Source organism: Argiope bruennichi, chromosome 7, assembly GCF_947563725.1.
Source record: "Argiope bruennichi chromosome 7, qqArgBrue1.1, whole genome shotgun sequence".
In the NCBI taxonomy this organism is placed as follows: domain Eukaryota; kingdom Metazoa; phylum Arthropoda; class Arachnida; order Araneae; family Araneidae; genus Argiope; species Argiope bruennichi.
Window position 1 is genome coordinate 2,739,770 of NC_079157.1, and position 18,696 is coordinate 2,758,465.

The 18,696-nt window shown below is 30.8% G+C and overlaps 1 protein-coding gene across 1 annotated transcript in view; it reads right to left on the bottom strand.

The window, feature by feature from the left end:
- LOC129976617 (unconventional myosin-Ia-like) overlaps window positions 1-18,696 on the bottom strand; it is a 310,401-nt gene that overhangs the window by 168,223 nt on the left and 123,482 nt on the right. The window contains exon 2 of the mRNA XM_056090265.1: window positions 4,521-4,670. Within this exon, the coding sequence (XP_055946240.1) occupies window positions 4,521-4,646 (126 nt within the window). The 5' untranslated portion in view covers window positions 4,647-4,670. The remainder of the gene's footprint in view (window positions 1-4,520; window positions 4,671-18,696) is intronic.

Here is an 18,696-nt window from a genome sequence, read left to right on the forward strand (position 1 = left end):
TTAAATTAAATTAACATTTTAAAGATGGTTTTAATTAATATGATGCTCATATTCATATAGAAAAAATAAATGTATTTTCTCTTAATACATAAGTTATAGCGTATATATTTTTAATAAAAATAATTATGTTCATGTATATTGTACTTGAATTATAACTACAATATAATTTTTAATTTTTAAATAATTATAAGTATCATTTTAATTATAAAAATATTTCAAAATAACTACAACAGATGATTCAAAATGTTTAGTAACATACGTTATGCTTTATGCGCTGCCAGATTTTTCTGAAGAAAAAAACATTTTTTTAAGGTAAATGATTTTTTTTTTATTGATTCTTTTAAAGTTTCTCTAGTGGATAATTATTATTTATGAATTTTGCAAGACGTCAAAATATATCCATTTTGTTTGAAATATTTTAACGATAATTACCATTCTGTCTCTTCTATGTAATAAAAAAATAACGAAATAGTTTTATAATGTCAGTAATTTAATTAACGATTATCATCATTAAGTTATATATGTAATTATTTTTCTTGCTTAAAAATAAAATTATAATTAAAGTATAAGTGAATCAATATTTTTGAAGGAGATTTATTTTTAAAACATTCATTTTTGATACCTAAAAAAGTTACATGTTATTTGAAACTGCCTGTGATTTTATTTAAATAATTTTTAAAAAACGCGTTCATATTTTAATTTGTCAAATTAAGAGAAAATTAAATGCAAAATGTATTAAGAGAAAATTAAATATATTAACAGAAATTTAAATGTATTAAGAGAAAATACATTTATTTTTCCCATATAAAAATGAGTATAATATTAACTGAAATCATCTTTAAAATGTCAATTTAATTTAAGTTAACTCTGAAAATGTTTTTTTTTAAAATCGCATTCATATTTAAAATTATTTTTCTTCAAAAAATTAAATTATAATCCAGTAATTAGGAGAATAAATATTAAGTTTTGCATAAAAAAATCCAAATCATATCTATTAAAACCGTTTGTAAATTGTTAAATTAATTTAAAATAATTTAAAAAGAAAAAAAAAACAAATAAAAAAGCAGAAACTACTGGTCCAGGAAAGAACTCGGATCTCTTAAATACTACGCCAGTGCCTTAATCACTGTGTTCTTCGCGACTCAGCAAAGGGTGACACATTATTAGTATATAAGCAATGCAGAAAGTTTGAGGACCATGTTCTCGAAATTGACGGGCCATTGAGCTTTAATACTTTCGTGAGTGAACCTTCTGAATGTATATTACCATTGTACTCATCTCGAACGGAATTTTCATCCTCATGCTCTCCACTTGTGAATGCTTAGTAAGAAAGAAATTTTTACAAAATTAACATTGTCAATTAAAATTCAGGGAATACAATGATGTAAAAATAATTTTTATGTAATATTATGTCCCGAAGTGATGGAATTTAACATGTCTTACTCTCATAAGGGAATCACAATTCAATTCTCTTTAGAAGAGGGGCATAAATGTTCCTTAATGTTAAAGTTCGCTCAATTCGCTGCAGAGTTAAACTAAAACTCTAAATAGGGTCGAAGAAGGCGGCTAGTGTTATGCTAGTGCTTGCATATATTTTAATCAGCGACATCTATTGGTAAACATGTGAAGTATAACGACAATGGTTTTGAATTTTACTAATTTACTATTGCTTTATTGTTATCATTCTGAAAGTTTTCCATTTAGTATTATTGAGACCCCGATCATAGAACACTCCAAATTGCATTTTCGGCATTCATTTTTTTTTCTTCTTTTTGCTGTTGTTTGTTTGATTTGAAGAAATCTGCTACCGAAGACCATCAGAAACTTTTAAACTTATGGTGATGCTCCGTCATATCCTAATTGTCGGTTTTGGTTTCAATGATTTAAGAGTGGTCATTTCGATGTCAATGACAAAGAATGGCCTGGAGGACCAAAAATTTTCGAAGACAATCATTTGCAAGACTTATTGGACGAAAATGGGGGAAATTTGTAGAAAATGATGGAAAATATTTTTATTGATACTATTGTACCAATTTTTCTCAATAAATGCATTTTTAAAGGGAAAAAATTATAAAATACATGCAAGCACCTAATAATAAGATAGATTTAGTCATGATTATCAGCTTTAAAAATCTACATCTTATCATAACAAAAGTGTAATAAATATATAGTTGGAAATAATACAGTGACACCATCATGATGGAGCATTCTGATTTATTACCGTTTTTGCAAAGCGGCGATATTTTGAAACCAACAACGAAAGCTTTTAAAATTCCAGTTGTTGAAGCTGAGAGATGTAGCAAAATTTAGTTTTAAAATATCTACTAAAATGGAAATTAAGCGAATAGAGACCACTGATGACGTATCGAGAGGTACATATGACGTGTGATGACGTATCGAGGGGTTACGCATTTTCATATAAAATAAAATTTGAGATCGAAACAATGGTTATAAATAGGGGCTCTGTCGAGAACTTCTCTGTAGAGAATGTACAGTTAAGTAGAATTTTTTTAATACTTTCAAAAATGGGAAATGGTGGTTGACAAAGTAAACACATATCTAAAGGCCATGAGCTTCCATATTAAGCAAAAATTACGAAATCCTCTCAGTGATTATGGCTGAAGAACTATGTCACATAATTTCCCAATAGATAATATATACTGATGATTTGTTTGTTTGTTGTTGTTTTTTTCATATGTCTCATACACGATGTGTGGAAAAAGGTGATCAATCATTGATGATGTACAAATGAATTATGAGCTTCCTAAGCTCTAACACGTTTGAAATCGAAACAATGATTGTAACTGGGAACTCTGTCGTCAGATTCTTCCATTAAATAGGAATGACAGAAAAGTTTCATTTTTTGATGTCGCTCAAAAATGGATGGTGTTGGAAGGCATACAAAACTTAATGACATATTTAAATGTAATGAACTTTCATATGGAGTAAAAATTAGTCAGGATCAGTGGGTGGGGCTAGGCTCATTGGTTTTCCTCTTTTTATTTTAAATATATAAATAATGAATTTATTAAATATTAAAAGTTATAAAATGAATTAATATTAAATAATGTGATTTAAATATCAATATTTTAACTAGAACTTGTGAAAGCATAAATGATAAAACTAAGCTTTTACTTGTAAGAAAATATGGTTTTCAATAACTAAAAAATGAGCTGTTTAACTTTCTGTCACGAAGTCACAAAGTTCGTAGGGCAACATTTGTAAAAAATAAGTGGAGTATGAAGAATTCCGATAGAGTGAGATATAAATTATGAATTACTATTTCCTTACATACAGATATTATTTTTTGAAGGTGGCATCATAATTACGTTCTTCTCCTGAAACTCTTGAATTCGTACGAGAGTAGCTGTTTAAATCACGAGAAGTTACAATTCCACATCATCCCTAATAAATTAAGTCAGGATTACCTTACATCCCGTACCGGATTCCTCTTAAGCCCACAGCTAAGAATTTACCATTTTTTCTAAGTAATTTTTTACTTTTATTCAGAATATATCCCAAAATCGTGCATGAAATGATATACATGCCAAGGAATGCAAAAATGTCATTCTGAACTCCATTTTTCCAAACACCTAACGTCATCCAAGAGTAATTAACGATTTTCCCGAAGCATTGCGTTTGCACTGAAATTAAAAGTTTGTGAAAAAGCAATAAATTAATGAAGATATAAATTAAACAATTTCTTGTACCCGACATGTCTGGAGGCATCGTGAATTTTTAAGCATTTTCTCTTCTTAAAAATGATTTCTTTAACTTTCAAGAACAGATCTATTTACTTAGATATAATGTCATTATTTTATTTTTTAATTAACAGGACATTATGTTTCTTATTTTGCTATCGCGACTTTAACAAATATTTAAACCATTACCATGAGACGTAATTAAAAATATATATATATTTAAACTAAAATAATTTAAAAGTTCTAAAAGTTCATAATATTAAATGAAACAACTCAACTTTGTATTGAAACAATTTTTGTAACGAAAAAGAAGATTTATGTTTTATGTGAATGGCCAAAGTGTGAATAAACAAAAGATTTGGATGTCGAATTTTGTGTGGTTGTGATTTATTTTAACTCACCTGTTTTATTATAGTTTGGATGAAAAATTTACTGTTTCTCGTTTGACCTTCAAAAATGAATATTCTGTTGATTTTCCTCTCACTAAGAAAACTGAATTTCCCTCAGTATTCACGCCTCAAAAAATATTAACACGTTCGCTGCCACGCAAATCCCATGCGATTTAAATCTACTTTCTACTCATCAGATGACCCCCTACAACGTTAAAGTTAAGAAATAGCAAAGACAAAGACACAGACACAGACACAGACAAAGCCTTCCAATTAACTGGATGACCCAAATCACAGGCATGATTCACGGAAACGAACGTTAAGATTAATTTTAAGAAGTTAGTGGTCGGGATAATATCTTTTTCTTCGTGACTTCTTCCGCGTCATCTTCAGACAACTGTGGAACAATATTAAGGAAAAAGAAACTCACGTAGATCTGGTCCCTTTTGAACCGTTGGTGTAGGTTTGCGATGAAGGCTTCCTCGGTGAGAGGATCTAGCTGGACGGCGTCGCTCGCACCAATCTCTTGGTCCAGGCTCAGAACACCGAGGCTCATCCTGATCACTCACACGCCGATCCTCTGGCCCAAAAAGAAAGAACATCATCAGAATGAGCAAAAAAAAATAATAATAATAGCAAATATATGATTATTTCATATCTTTGCGATTGTGCTGAATTCATAGTGACAGCCTAGTTCCCAAATATTTCGGGTTTATTTTACCCATCATTCTGAGTAATTTGCCAATTTGAGTTACTTGTGATGATTCAATGTTGGCTTTTGAGTTGTTCAGTGATTGCGGGTTTTTAGTGTAGTCCTAGAAGCACATAAATAGTGTACAATATTGTACGACATTGATCTATATTCGCAATATTGTTTAATATCATATAATATTGAACAATAGTGTACAATATTGTGCAACAGGCTATGCTACCGGGGAAGGTGACTGAGATAAAAGTAAGCAAAAATAATTGCTTGACCCTTTGACTAGGAAAAGTAACTCGATGGTTAATTATTCACTTAATACCAAGACGTTTTTGCTCTGAAAAACAAATATATATATATATATAATTGTCGTTCATTAAATTCACCTAAAATTAATCTAACAATTTTTTTTTATACTATAGGTATTTTTAGCAATCAAAATAAATAAATAAAATATCAAACTGCTGTTTGAATGGTGCCTGAGAAGAACAAAGGACCGATACTGAAATAATGACACGGAAGCAATTGTGAAAAAGATGTAAGATCGGAAAGCTCTAGATTTTCAATTCAAGATTGTACAAGACTAAACTTTCTCAGATTTAAATACTGTTTATTTGGTTGAACTTTTGCAATGACCATTCATCTTTTTGATAATTACCTAACCTCCAACAAAACCTGGAATCAACATTATAGATCTTTCTGGTCTGCCTTAATGCGGCTGAATACAAATAAAAAAAAATCTATTGGATGAAATGAAAGAGCGCATCTTTGCATCATATAAAATCATTGACGTCTCAGCTATGAAAATTTCAAATATTACCAAAATGTAATGATGGATTTTTGAAATAATTGCGACCAGTTCTTACTGTACATGCAATTATTTCTGATTGTGAAATTGAAATTTAGACAAACATTGAAAGTTAACCAGAAACTTGATGCAATCTTATAAGTTTCAAAATAAAGAGAAATATAAAAGTTTTTCTTAAAAGTTCCCCAAAATTTACTCTGCTGTTTCCTAATTGAAAATAATAAAGTTGGTGAAAACTACTGACAAAAAATTTTGGAAATTCACATCGCTGTTGGACGCATGGAAATTCTTCAGATATATATTCAATATCTAATTGTTGTTGTTTTTTTGTATGAAAATATATCTTTTATGTTTGTAGTATTTATTGATGAATGTTTTATTTTTCTAAGGGGTTACCGATATTATCGAATCATTTCGAACAGTGCTGTAGTGCAAGCTTTACAAATTTCTATTGCCTGTTGCAAAAATCATATCTTCATTTCATAAAATTATGGCTGTAATACTTATAAATTCTTACTTTTCGAGATGCCTATTTATTTCCGAAAATTCGGAAGAGGTCACAGATGATCTAATGGCTCTATATTTGTCAAGAATTCAAGAAATCCCCAAAATTGAAGAGACAATTTGGTTAAATTTTGTCGTCTCAAAACGTTTTCATAAACGAAAATTATTTCTTTGTTAATTCTTTCCAGTAAAATGACTAGTATAGCTAGCTCACCATTGAATTTTTATGTCATACAACACAATTAATCGATGACACGAGTCATGCGATTAAGGTTGCTGTTGAATATGATAATAAATTTGATTTAAATCTGGTGTATTGAATCCGACAGTACTTCTTTATTATTTATATTGATATTGATATGGTAGATGACTATTACATATTGTATACCGTTAGAATTTCTTGATATAAAGCACGATCAAATAGATGTTAGTCAGTGGGATTTCATTCGTATAAACATTCAGATTGAACATCGATTTGGTTAATATATATTTTTCATTAAAAGAAAAACGAGCCTTGAAATAAAAACTGTAATGGACAAGAGTAGTGCAGACTATGTAGATCAAAGTGAGTAGAGGGATTCTGAAAACTCAGAAGAAATAGGCATACATTTACTTGATAGTGATATCGAAATTCCTGATAGTGAAATATTAACATGAAAATGAAGATACACGAGGAGACTAATAAGTGATTGCAGTGAATGCTCTGGAATCGTAGACACATCATCGGAAATATGGAAGGAAATATATAATGTGCCTCAAATAAAGTAATTTACGGGAGTAAAATGGGTAAACGCTCCGATTTTAGAAAAACCAAATGCAAATCCGAAGTCATTAGAGGTTTTGAAAAATTGTTGAATATGAACTGACGAATTACAATAAGATCCATGTCAATAATGTAATTTTAATTAAAAATATATAGGAATTATAAAATGAAACAAGATTTTTTAAATAAAAATTAAATGGTTCTTTCATGCACACATTTTCATTGTTTAATCTTACCGGAAGAAGATAAGATTCATTTGACAATTAATTTTTACTTTAAGAAAGAGAATAACAGAAATCTTTCACCCTTTAGCGACCTTTTACTCATAAAAAAAAAGTCCATTAAAAATAAGTTTAACCAAAAAAATATCAGAGGAATAGAAAACAGTGAGGAGAAACTGAACCGACCCAAGGTAATGAGGAGTGCATCGATGCATCTGCTTTCCGTGCATGCGTATGATGCTTTATTTAGAGAACGCACAGTTCCGTTCCTCTACAAATTATACAAGCTTAAATTTTAAAAATAATTTCTTTCGAAATGATTTTTGATAGCAATGCTTTAGAACTGAGAAAAGCTGAAGAAATGATTTGTTAGCCCATCATTTCTGATGAAAACAAAATAAATTTCTGATAGAACACTTCACTAGAATCTTTCTCTGGAGACTATTACACATTTTTTTAGTAATTTATGGATTTTTTTTTTGATTTTTTCATTTTTGCAGTTTTACTACAAAAAAAAATCTTTCTTTTATAACTACAGGAACAGAACTTTATTCTTGCATTTGGAGCTAGTTTGAATGAATGTTATTAAACCTGTGTGATTTCATCTCTCCCAAAAATAATGTTTCTTTAAATTATTTTGTAGATTACATTGCTTACTTCTCTTATCGTATCTTTTTATGTATTAAAAGTTTAAACCTCCTCTTCCAGTAAACGAACATGGATCACTTTTTTTCCCAATTATCATTTTAAAATTTCTTGCATCTCGGGATTTAAAAATTAAAATTTAATCGCATGTTACTGAAATATTAATAATGGATATTAACAACTATAGAGTGATAAATGGAGTTCATTTTAAAATGTTTGCAAATGCTATATATTTATCCCCCCCCCCCTCATAAGCTGAGCATGTATTATCAATAAAATCATTTTCTATAAATGTGAACTTAAAAAAACTGTCATGACGTCTGAAAATATGACAAATCGCATTCAATAGATTTATTATTCTAAATTTACAATCTGCCCAAGTGATCTGATATTTAAATCTGAATAGCTTGATCAATTATTAATAATGAAAGATAAGTATAGATATTATAAAAACACCCAGAGTTAAATACTTAAATAATACCCCATTTATAAAAATATAAATTTTGGAATATTTTCGGAAACAAAATCGCACACACATTAAGTCTGGTATATTTCATGCAATATATAATAGGTATAAAGATTATTTAGCACGAAGAACCACCTATGCTGAATGACTATGATCCATACTGAGAAAACTGAAAATATCTTAAATAAAATTCATAAAGTACGATTTCCGAATGTTTCCTCGGTCATTCTGGCAATCTATAAACATGATGAACTTGAACAGGTTATGCTCCTGGACTTCGATTCCAGGTTTTACTCCTTCCGATTTCGAATCTCCCTCTCCACAACTGATACTGGCCAGCCAGCTCTTCAGGATTGTAAAAAAATATGCGGTAGTACCTGCTATGTGATAGAAACCATCCCAGGGTATCAGTTTTATGAAGCGGAAAAATGTGTTCATTCAATATGAAGAAGATCGCTTTGAATTATCCAGCAGATTTCCTGCAACTTTCCAGTTTTAATATTGGCATTTGTCTAATCATGTATCCATGCAGTGGATGTCTTCATAAGGTTAAAATTTTTAAGAGCCATTAGATCACTTCTGGAACTGAGCAGGCTGTTTCAAAGAAGCAGTCAAAACCGACCCAAGATAAGGCCAGGTTTAAAATGGTAGCAAAATCTCTCATTTTGAATGTTAAAATAAAATAAATAGCTTTGTATGTCGAATCAATATTTTGATGTTCAATTATGTTATACCAATTAATATAATTAGAAAACTATACAAATAATTTTGATTTTATAAATAAACAGAATAAATTATAATTGACTTAATACACAAGTAAATCGAAATAAATAAATTACACAAAAGATGATTCAATGGTACAAACTTATGCGGTTCCTCTACCGTTTCGCAGTGACATTAAAAACAGTTCTCATATTTTGGGAGAGAGAATCTCTCACGTACAAAAACGGAGGTGGAAGAAAATCTCTCTTCTCTCATTTATAATCTTAAAATGTTTTTATATTAATATTTTTAAATTCGTTTGCATGAGAGAATGGTGTTTTTTCGAAAATTCGTTTGAAATGGATATTTAAATAATTTGATATAAAGTATCAATATGATTAAGATAATTCCGTAAAAAGCAGGAAAGGAAAGCAGGGAAATTCTTTAAATTATAAGGGCGTCTTTGGCCTTCCGACTCATTTTTGCAAAAGAATATGGATCAATTTTTTTTGTTTATTTCTAACAGTCGTTTTTATTTATGAATTTTTCATTTATTTTATACTTAAAATGGGAAGACGAGAAATCGTATTTCTTCGACTACGTATAACTCGAGGCTAACTCTCAGTTTCTTTTCTTTTATTTAAAATTAAAAATATAGATGTCAAAACTGAAAGTACAGGTGCAGAAAGTTGGAGAATTACTTTATGTAATATGGAATTGAACCACATTCATATTAAATTGTAATTTTTCATGGATGTTTACCAACTTTCGTATGATTTTTATGATTAAAGTTTCATTTCTTTATCGAATGGTTTTCAGCACTTCAAGGTTTTACGTTTTTGTTTATGTCCTCAAAATTTTTATTAAAAGATAATTTATATTTTTAGTACACTAATTAAAATATGAGCTTATTATTATTATTATTTTTACTTTTAATATATTTAGAACAAATTATTAAGAAAAAAAGAGATAGAACGAAAGAAAGGGATCAAAGATGTTAATAAACAATATTATAAATTATAACATAAAATAATGTAATAAATTAATAACAATAAAATAATAAAATAAAATATTATATTTCTAAACGTTATAAGTGTATTTCTAACAATTATTATAGAATTTCTCACATTTTTCAGAGTGACGCCAGAAAGAAATACTTCAAGACATTCGCAAACCTCTTCTTTCGATAACTTTAAATGAAAACGAAATGCAGTTTTAACAAGAAGCCTCTTTAAGAACATTCTAATGGGAACGGAATAAAAGTGCATCTTCAAAAGATTCCCGGAAACTGCAGCCGACCCCCCCCCCCATATGGAACAATCTCCTTTCTGGGTAAGAAAGCGGTCTTTTCTAAAGTACCTCGGGAATTCCCCCCAATTAAACAAAATTAGTTTGTTAATAAATGTTTAAACGTGTTTGGAGAGAGATTTTATTCGAGACCGACACGAAATTAATAAATTGTCGCTTATTTATTATTCATAGTTGAAAGCGTTCCTTTCAAATTGACCCGCGATGCGCCGCTGTGATTCACCGCCATTTTAATCATCAAGAGAATAATTAATCTTCCTAATTTCTCATTTTGGGATTGTCATTTTAAGGAGAGTGACGTGTGTTGTGGAGAAAAAAAATTGGATCAATTCACAAAATACGCATGTGATTGGGTAAGAAACCCTGACAAATACGTGTACTAATTTTATACAAAAACATTAAAGATTCAAATAATTGAAGCCTTAAAAAATGGTGCATTTTCCAAGGTGAAAATTAAAGTTGAAATTTTACAATAGATGCCATTACTGCATTGAAATAGAAATGACATATCACTTTTAGAGTTCGGTATAGACGTTCGTTTTAATAAACACTTTTTTTTTACCAAGATGGGCATCATTTTACTTAAGACACGCAGATTTTATGATCAAACTTGAGAGACATAAATTCGAATCTATTCTTACACGTTAGCTTAGTTTAGTTTATTCAATTAAGCTGCATTAATATTTGATTTTCTAGGAACACGATCTCTATTTTGGGACTGACCTCGGATTTCTGAACAATGATCAGATAACCAGAGCAACATCTGAATCGGTGTCTCCCTTCTACATTTTCATATTACATCAGCAGAAAAGCATTTGGCCTTCAAAGTTGTAGCGAACCAAATCCACATATAAGCCGTATTTTCAGTGGAATTACCACTAGAGCCCTATGATTTCAAGTCAGGAACATTATAACCAAATGGAGGCAGCTCTTGTATTTTTATGGAAAATTGTGGAAGTCATTTTGAAACTATTAGATCAACCCTTTTCTCATCGGTAACACAATTTGGAAAATTAGAAGGGTTATCATTAGAAACAAAATGCTCATCTTCCATAGTGCGAATGAAACCCACGGAATGAAGAATAACAAGGTACAATAATCAAAATATGAAGCATGAAAACCGATACTTGATACAAAAAAAATTCATTCCATCTGAGGAATTACTTTCAATGAAATTAGGAAGTTAACTCAAGGTTCGTATGTTTTACAACCACACCACTCATTAAGTATATTCGTCAATTTATCATTCGAACGTCGTTTCGTCACAAAGCCAATTATTTCTATCTAAACTGAGGTCAATTGCTCATTTTCAGCTTTCTCTTTTCCGGGGTACTATTGAACAGCCTTCTTGCAAACATAAAATTAATACTCCATGTATTATTACTGGATTAATGTATGGATATATTTTCAAGTGTAATAATAATCAATTTATTATTCTTTATTTGCTATTACTGGTAAAGTAACGAATTTAGGGCAACAATATTGTGTTCCAATGATACTAAAGTAAAAATAGATAATGAATTACTGACAGTAGGCCGTTTCAGTTTCGTCAGATTTACTTTTAGGAAAGCTACTAATATTGGAGACAAAAATTGTTGTATTAACTAGTAAAATCTGTCAGTAATAGAAAGATAATTGGAGAATTTTCGAACAGACTGCTTTGAAAAGACAATGCCGATTTAATACAAGGATAAAGTTGCTGCCAATCTTTAACGTTGACTTACCGCGACATCACTGAAGCTAAAGCAAATACTCTGCATATGTGTCAACCAAGTTAAACTCTTTTAACTTCGACTCTCATATTGATGGCTCTCCTAAAATTAAAACTGCTGAATTTTCTGCATCTGTCCAAATGCTTTAAAATTGTAATATTCCGACTGATATTAACTCCTTTACTAGATGTCCCACTTAAATAACACGTCGCGCATGGTTGATGACTAACTTTATTGCTATAAATTTTGTTCCCCACTTGTATATGACAGAATATCGTTATAATCTTAAAGTCTGACAGAAATAAAGGTTCTTTTTGAAAAATTATTGTTCAAAGCAGCATTAACATTGAAGAAAAAGTTGAAGTGTTTGTTTATTTTATCAATGAAGTTTCAAAATTGGACGAACTGTTGAGTTCATCATGTAAATAAAATAGAAACATTTTCCATAAAGAGTCCTGCGAAAAAATGCCAAACCTATATTAAAACCAGGAAATGCTTGAAACCTCCAAATGGAATTTAAAATTTATTCTTTTCTGGAATCTTTTATCTTTACGATACTAAATTAATAAAATCAAAATATTATAACGTATTAAAATTCTGGATAATAAAACGAATCAACCAAGTAAAAGTTACCTTTCTTCAAATGAACGGAAATAAAAGCCATATGTTTTCAATTCTATCAATAGGAATACCACCGCATTTGGTACGAAAATTAATATTAGATATGGAAAAAATATTTCCTAAAAACCAGTTAGTTCCAAAAGTCGAAGTTACGGGAAATGGGATGTTGATATCAAGTCATACAAGTAAAGCTTCAGAAGGTATATTAAAAAATTTACAAAAAAAAAAAAAAAAGGAATGCGCCTGAATAAAACCGAAATATCAGTAGAAGGCCGTTTTATTTGCTGATTTATTTATTTAATGGGTTGGAAAAGATAAATCAATAACAAAAAGGAAATGTAAGTGCTGCATCATTCTTTATTCAACCAAATCAGGAACCCGGCAGAGACATCATTCTTTTTCGATGTGACCATCATTCTCACAGAACACATACTACGCCCTGCGCTAATCATTCTCCACACAGCTCGGGAGCCCACATTTATAAAATTTCTTGGTATACTGCCAAATTTTTCAAGCTTTATACTGTCGAGAAACACCACATCTGACATCAACCAGTGATAATCAATTTGTTTTAAATCCATTAGAAATCATATTTGGCCAGAAAGTTCCGGATTTTTCGTAATATCCGAAGATTCAAGGTCACTGATTGCGTTATGCAAAACTGCTGCCATGGCCGCCAATGCACTTTCAATGCTTACAATAATAACACAGATAATTGTCTATCTTGATGTTGCAAGGTCAAACTTGTAAAGATTCGGTTTAGACAGACATTTGGATCATGCCATCCAATACATTATTTGACAGAAGATCTTTACATAGGTAAAGTAAGAACGCGTTTACGTATACTATGTGTATTTACTTGTAAAATGTGAGTAAGACAGATGGCAAAATAAATTTTAAAAAAGTGTATGAAAGTGTATGAAAAGTGTAATTCCAAGTTTTATTATTTTTTCTCTATTTATTACATTGCTAAGAATCTTTTGAAAAAATGTCATTTCAAATAATTATATAAAGACAAAAAACTCCCCTTCGCAGAAATTCCACAGTCATTAAAAATGAAAAAGAAGAAATCCGAAAAGCACCAGAAACAAAATATATCCGAAAGTTATGTGAGTCCATTTCTCATTGCTTCAAATATCAAAACCGTCATTTCATTTGCATTTTAACTCCAAGATTCAAATAATATGTTTCTCCGAGATACTTTGTGAGAAATGAAAATGTAATTAAGCTGGATAAGAATATCGATCGAAAACTGTTATTCTATCGTCATCGTTTTCTGTTATTTTTAATTACAAAGATTTTAATTTACTCAGTAGTATTTTGTTAAATCGTTTGCCAAATACGGCTTTTCACATTTTTGATATATATTCTTTAGATATTTCGCAATGATTATCAAACAACTCAACTGGCAAATATTTGTCTTCCATTTCTTTTTCCACAGGTTCTTTTATCAAAGAAAAGGCAAATAAAGAAATGAAAATTTTCTTTATTTATATATATGCTCTTTCGATTTGATGTAATAAAATATTTTTAACAGATTCTTGTAAAAGCAATTTTTTAATAAACCCTTTTAGCTAATCGATACATTTTTGTTCAAATCATTTTAATGACGTCTGTGAATATTTACGCAAACACCCTTTTACTTTTGAAGTGATTTGTTTTACATAATAATCTACCCGTATCTGTCTTTAAAATTATTTTTCTTACAAAGTATGCTGTGAAAATAGAACTGAAAAATTATTTTTCAAATTATAATGAAAGAAAAGCCAATTTTTCGATAACTGGATAAAAATGAATCCGTTTTGTCTAAGCACTAACTTTTTTTCATTGCTTAATCCCCGCAAATTACGTTTTCTATTGTGCTACTATGTCAGGAAACTGATCTTCATACAATGAATAGAACATATGTAAAAAAACTAAAGTAACAAAACTTTAATACCTGACAATTTGAACGAATCATGGAATTGAAATCTAGTTTGAATCTGAAGTTCTTTCGCTTCAAAGTTGTAGGTAAATACAATTTTGTATATAATTGAAGCATATTCCTTTCGATTAACATAAACAGCCCTATGTTAAACGAAATATGTATGTAACACATTATGGTTAATAGGATACACAGGATATCCAGAAAAGACTGCATTCAAGCTTTAAGGGTAGATCAGGAAGGAAGAAATAGGACCAGGAAGCTTTTTTGCAGTAGGATCAGGAAGCATTTTTGCAATAAGATCATGAATGCATGGGCGTATGGGAGGTTAACAGAGTGTTATTTGTTAGAGAATTCATTTTTTAAAGAGGGAAAACCCGATAAAATATGTAACATAAATTTTAAAAAATACAAATTTATAAAAGTGACATTTTAAGTATTTAATAATATTTTTTTAAAAATACTCCTAAAATTACAAGTCATTTCTAGCAAGCTAGATAAAAGTAGTTTGAAACAATATCAACTAGTGTTTTTGGTGTTCTTAAATTAAATATGCAAAAAAGTCTGAAATCATTCGTATAGTGTTATTCATGCACCATGATAGTTGAGCTAATGTAAATATGCATTTTATTAAATCTGCTTAGCATATCCTTTTACTTAATTCACTGAGAGAGAACACTCTATTAATCCATTGCATCTCTGACCCAATGTTCTGTTACGAGAAGGCTTCTTTTTTTATGCCTTAACTATCCCTAAAGTTTGCGAATGTTGTTTTCGGTCCATCCGTCAGTTTCAAGATACAATGAAATGGATAACTATCTTTTAAGCACCTTTTTCGATAGAATTTGCAATTTTAAAATACACAGTAAGTTTAAAATGACACTATTCAGAGTAATCTATAACTGCATCTATTCATTATAATGGCACATAGGATAGGTACTAAATTTGGAAGGAGAACAAATGAGGGCATAGAAAAAAATACTTAAAAAGACACTGAGAGAATAGATTGTAGCGAAGGTGCATGAACATAGGTAACACTTCAAAATGTAAATTCAAGTTTTTGAGCACATACAGAAATGTAGCTCTATTTGGACTACAAATACAGTCCCAAAGATACTCCAAACATGGACTGATTTCAGTTCGCGGCTCGTGGTATTAAAGTATCCATTGCTTCTAAAGTCAATTTAACTGCACAAACTCAAATCAATATTCACTTTTTATGAATTTCTCTGTTTTTATTCGGAGATATAATGAACCATGAACAATATCATAAATAAATATGTAATAAACTAGTAAATTTTGAATTTTTTATGGATCATGTTAAGATTCCCGGCAATTAAATTCCCTCGAAATTTGCAAAAGATCTCGTTGCTAGAATTTTTTGCCCAGCTGCCGAAGCACGGAAAATTTAGTGTGTTTTTAAAGAGTTCAATTTCTTCCTTGGCACATGCAATGGGACTGACAACCAAGCAATTAGCATTTGTTGGATAAAGTATGGCTTTATAAATATGTATATACTATTTCAGTCTATTCCTACAATGTCTTTTACCCTTTCAAATTACCAGATTTGTCCTCTGCTGTTTGTAATTTTCTATTTCTGATCCACCAAACTAGTATGAAAATTTGATTTGTTTGGTGTGCAACTATTTTGTAATATTTTGTTCATTTTATTTCATTTTGCCCTTAAAAGTCTATAGGGTTCGTAATTACATATAAAGTGTTGTCCTTATCTACATAAATATAACATAAATGATTGTCATTGCGGCAACTTCGATAGAAACTGAGGTTGGAGTCCCAATAGCAATCCTCTACTAAGTATCAACCTTTCTCGTAGAAGGGGCATTCTATCATCAGAATGAAGGTAACTCACTATCGCACTACAGTTATTCCAAACTGGGAAGAGAAAACCTCCTGATTTATACGACATCTCATCCATATATTCTTGGTACCTATTGACGAATGCCATATGGTAAATAATTTGAATTCAAAATCGAGACATGTTTACTGGGAAATTCGAGATTTGAATTTATACAAGTTTTCTAATATATATTAATTGTCAGTAATAAAACGAATAAAAGAGCTCGAAATCAGCGATTCACTTCGTTTGATTTGGGCACTCTCCTTTCTCAGCTACTTTCCAACAAGCAAATCCTAAGCGACGTCTCTCCTCAAGAGTCGCGATACGATCTCCAACAATGATCACTCTTTTCCTTACTCATATCTCTCGACTTGAAAAGATTCCACTCGAAATCGTTTGGGACCCAGATGCTGCCAGCGGACAAAATCAAAGTCTCTTTTCATCTTTAACTCGCAATACAAGTTTCTTTCTCTTTTTCTCTTTTGGGCCACGAATAAGCTCTTAGAGGAATTCTTGGAAGAGAAACGCGAAGGGGAAGAAGGTTGACTCCAAACCTCACGCTTAATCTTGGAGGGAGGCGGGTGAAGTTTGAGAAGCACAGTGACGTCACGCGCACAAAACCCTCTTCGAATGCCGGGGCTTACTGAGTAGGCTTCACAAGCTCTTCAGGCGTGCCACTTCATTGATTTATCCGGAGGTTTGGGTGGGAGTAGAGGTGCGGGAAGGATTATCTTCAAACTGAAGTGAAGTAACTGACAGTGGGGTTATCGTAAACTTCTAGCGTCAGATTAAGTGGTGTATGACGAAAATAAGAGCATTTGAACATCCTGAACTGGAGGTTAATCACAGCACTTTACATCAAACAGAGGATGGTATGCAGTTGAAGGCGCTATTTAAAAACTTAACAGAAGCATTTAAATTCTTTAAAACTTTTCCCGTATGAATGCCACAGATGACGCACAGCATAATTTCTTTATTGTACGTGCAGGTGGTATAAATGTTATGCCATTAAAACATTAAACAATCATTTCTATAAGCTGTTCTGCCTCTGGGATTTTTGTAGTTTATTTCTACATATTTTCCCTCTTCTAACATATTATCTGGCGCTTAGGAGCCCGATTATTCCGAATTAAGTACAAGGATAAGAAGTTGCTACAATAATAAACAGGTTTCCCGTTCTCTCAGCGGTTGATGTTGATTGGCCAATTTCTCCATCTTTGATGACAAGACGTGCATAATGTTCTTGATGTGGTTATTATATATGCCTTACAGTACCTGCATCATATTACCTGCGGTATTTCAATCATTCGTCCTTCTCATATATTATCGAGAACGAACAAATTATTCCTTGGATATCAATTTGCGTGAATCCTTCTTTGATGGCCGCTATTGTTACAAGGGAAGGAAGCAAGATTGGATGAAAGAAATAATAAATCTTCACTGATGATTACTTGAGAGGTTCGTCTCGTTCGTGCTGTAAGGAAACTTGGAGGAAAAGTGTGAATGAAATGCTCGCCACGGTTGAAAACGGTAAGGCCCTTTCTCAAACAGTCTGGGTTTAGTCATGTCAGCTGAAAACAGTCTACAGACTTTTAGAACGGAAAGATTGTCCATTGCAAGGATTTGTCTTAAAAGCCCTGTGCTACACTGAATATGCAAATAAAAAAAAACTTATCTGATATAAAGGACTAGAATTATCTCTTTTGCGTGCCTATCTATTTCTAAAAACGACCTTAAGAAGCACCCAGAATTTAAAAAGAACCTTCATATAAACAATACACAATATATTGCTCGAATAAAAACATGGAAGTATGTTGGTATACTCTCCAGAACTTTATTTCAGCTTCTTTTTCCCAGGTTGCCATTTTTGTTTCAGAAAAAAGTTTATTTTAACCCTTTGAGATAAATTGATTCTACGCACGCCAGACTGAAGTACTGGTAAAAGTTCAGTATCGCTAGAAACGCCAAAAGAAGATATAATGAAAGAGGGTAAATTAGTAATAAAGTAATGTAAGAAGGTTAAATTTTCCAAATGTTCAGGATTATTTTCTTCAAATTTTAACTCACAAACGATACATCAACTGCAACTAGAATTTCGAATAGTGCATGTAATGTAGCAACTACTTATCGGAATAGTATACTTATCTACTGAAATACTTATATAACCAAATACTTATCTGCTTAAAGATAAAAATGATTCTACCCGTCCAAAATGTTGAATATCTCAACGTGAAATACTATCACTGCTGGAGTCAGATAAACTGAAAGTTTTCATAGAAAGAACTCGACAGTGTCATTTCCATATTAGGGTTAAATTCGTGAGTCCAATCTTGACTATATTTATTTAATTAACTCACTTCATTGATAATTT